The sequence below is a fragment of the Colletotrichum tamarilloi genome (genome assembly GCF_030869305.1).
Source record: "Colletotrichum tamarilloi strain Tom-12 chromosome Unknown Scaffold_459.1, whole genome shotgun sequence".
NCBI classification, from domain to species: Eukaryota; Fungi; Ascomycota; class Sordariomycetes; order Glomerellales; family Glomerellaceae; genus Colletotrichum; species Colletotrichum tamarilloi.
In genome coordinates, this window is record NW_026849841.1 from 1 (window position 1) to 1815 (window position 1815).

At 54.6% G+C, this 1815-nt stretch overlaps 2 protein-coding genes across 2 annotated transcripts; both read left to right on the forward strand.

Moving 5' to 3' along the window:
• Positions 1–58: 58 nt before the first annotated feature.
• On the forward strand, positions 59–190 carry CTAM01_17269 (uncharacterized protein; the record flags this gene model as incomplete). Its single annotated transcript, XM_060533256.1, has 1 exon — positions 59–190. A coding segment is annotated over one exon (132 nt), but the record flags the coding sequence as incomplete, so codon positions are not given.
• Positions 191–653: 463 nt separating this feature from the next.
• Positions 654–1547, forward strand: CTAM01_17270 (uncharacterized protein; the record flags this gene model as incomplete). Its single annotated transcript, XM_060533257.1, has 1 exon — positions 654–1547. One exon carries the CDS (start codon positions 654–656, stop codon positions 1545–1547), a length of 894 nt encoding a protein of 297 aa, XP_060372166.1.
• Positions 1548–1815: the final 268 nt, after the last annotated feature.

Here is a 1815-nt window from a genome sequence, read left to right on the forward strand (position 1 = left end):
GTTCATTCGAGAACGGATACTATTGGCGGTGCATGCTAATGTCTGGCATGTGTAAAGCGTTGAGAAGTTGATCGTCAAGGTGGAGAGCTTCTACAAGCTAATTGAGTCGGCACAGGCGTTTCCTGCGCCTGAGGGCTTGGACGCGGACGGCGTGGATCTAGGAGACATGACCAATCTTGTCAACTTTTAGCCATTCATGCACTGGGCACACTCCGTTGGGTGGTTGAGGACGGCAATCTTTGTCGTGCGATCGCACGACCAGATGGGGACGCGAGCAGGAAGCAGTAGAGGGATACAGGGGCAAGATTCGGTCTGCTGAGTGAATAGCGTCGTCAGAGCACAAGGAGAAGAGATTGAATGCGGCGAATGTGCTGGCATTGGGCCTCATAGGTACCGTAGACACACGAAAGGTTGCCAACCTCAGATGGCCCTAGTATGAGGTCTCCAATAATTCCATCTCGCAACTGAAGACGGAGCGGACCTGCATTGTATTGTCTTCCTATGGCTCGACGGTCCCGAATCATCACGTGCGTTGTTGAGCGGCCAGCCTGTATAAGTAGGACGCGACCAGCTGCAACCAGAGTCGTCTCGAGGTCTCGCCATCAAACCTTCTCTCGCTTCATACTTGAACATCACACCAGAGTCACACAACCATGTTGGACAGACTACCCCCCGAGCTTGTTGGTATCATCTTTAACGATTGTGACCGTCCAACACGGATACGCGTCTTGCAGTGCTCCCAGGGGTTTCGGAAAGCCTTCAGACCACGGATTTATCGGCACAACGTTCTGTCAGAACGCTGTTCTGCTGCTCGATGGGCAGTGATTCACTGCCGTGATGATGCCGTGGCATTCCGCGTAGTCGAGGCATCGGTGTATGCTGGGATGGATGTTTGGGCCCCGCAGTTCGCCATCACGCTGGCCGACATGTTCTCAGTGCGGTTTGTATCGAAGCTTTCACGAATTCTGGGTCAGTCTGCTGCTAGCCTGTCCCCATTTGCCGTCGCCGTTCTCAAGCGAAGAGAGGAACTCGTCACGTCTATTCTTAGCATGACGAGTGCAACGGAATGGCACTGGGACAAGTTGCTTGCTCCAGATATCACGACGTATCTGGGAAAGTTGACAGGAGATCAGCCGTCATCAAGTAGCCAACTTACGCCTCTTCATATTGCCTCCGCCACCGGTCTGGACGCTGTCGTCAAGCGGATCCTCGGGAAAACGGCACCGGGGGTGGTCTCGAAAGAGGCGCGTGGCCCTACCCCGCTGTCCTATGCGGTACAGTGCCCGCTTGCACGTAGTTCAACCATCCGACTACTCCTTCGACAACAGACCGATGTTTATGGCAGGATAGCCCCCGAGAACCACGCGGACCGCCTCTTGGAACACTGTTGCCGAAATGGCCTATTTCGCCTTGCCGCATGTTTCCTTGAACGTGAAGTACGATGTGACCTGCAACATCTCCTTCGCTTGGCTCTTCTGGCTCCCCCGGTGTCTCTTCCGGGGAGATCCAGCTCCGATAGAGACGTCTTGATTCGGAGGCTGATTTGACGCGGGGCCAATCCGAATGGCATGGTGCGGGCAACAGATGTCGATGTTGATAAACGGCCACTCCTTTTTGAGTTGGCAATGACATCGCATGAGGCGACAGAGCGTCTGATTGCCATTCGAGGTGTCGATGTGAACATCCTAGATAAGTACGGCCAGACGGCCTTAACTCGGTTGTTATTGGAAAACCACTCGGCGCGCAAGACGGTAGCACTGCTCCTGGAGCGCGGGGCAAAGTTGCAGCCACACTCCCTTGGCGGTATCATACGGG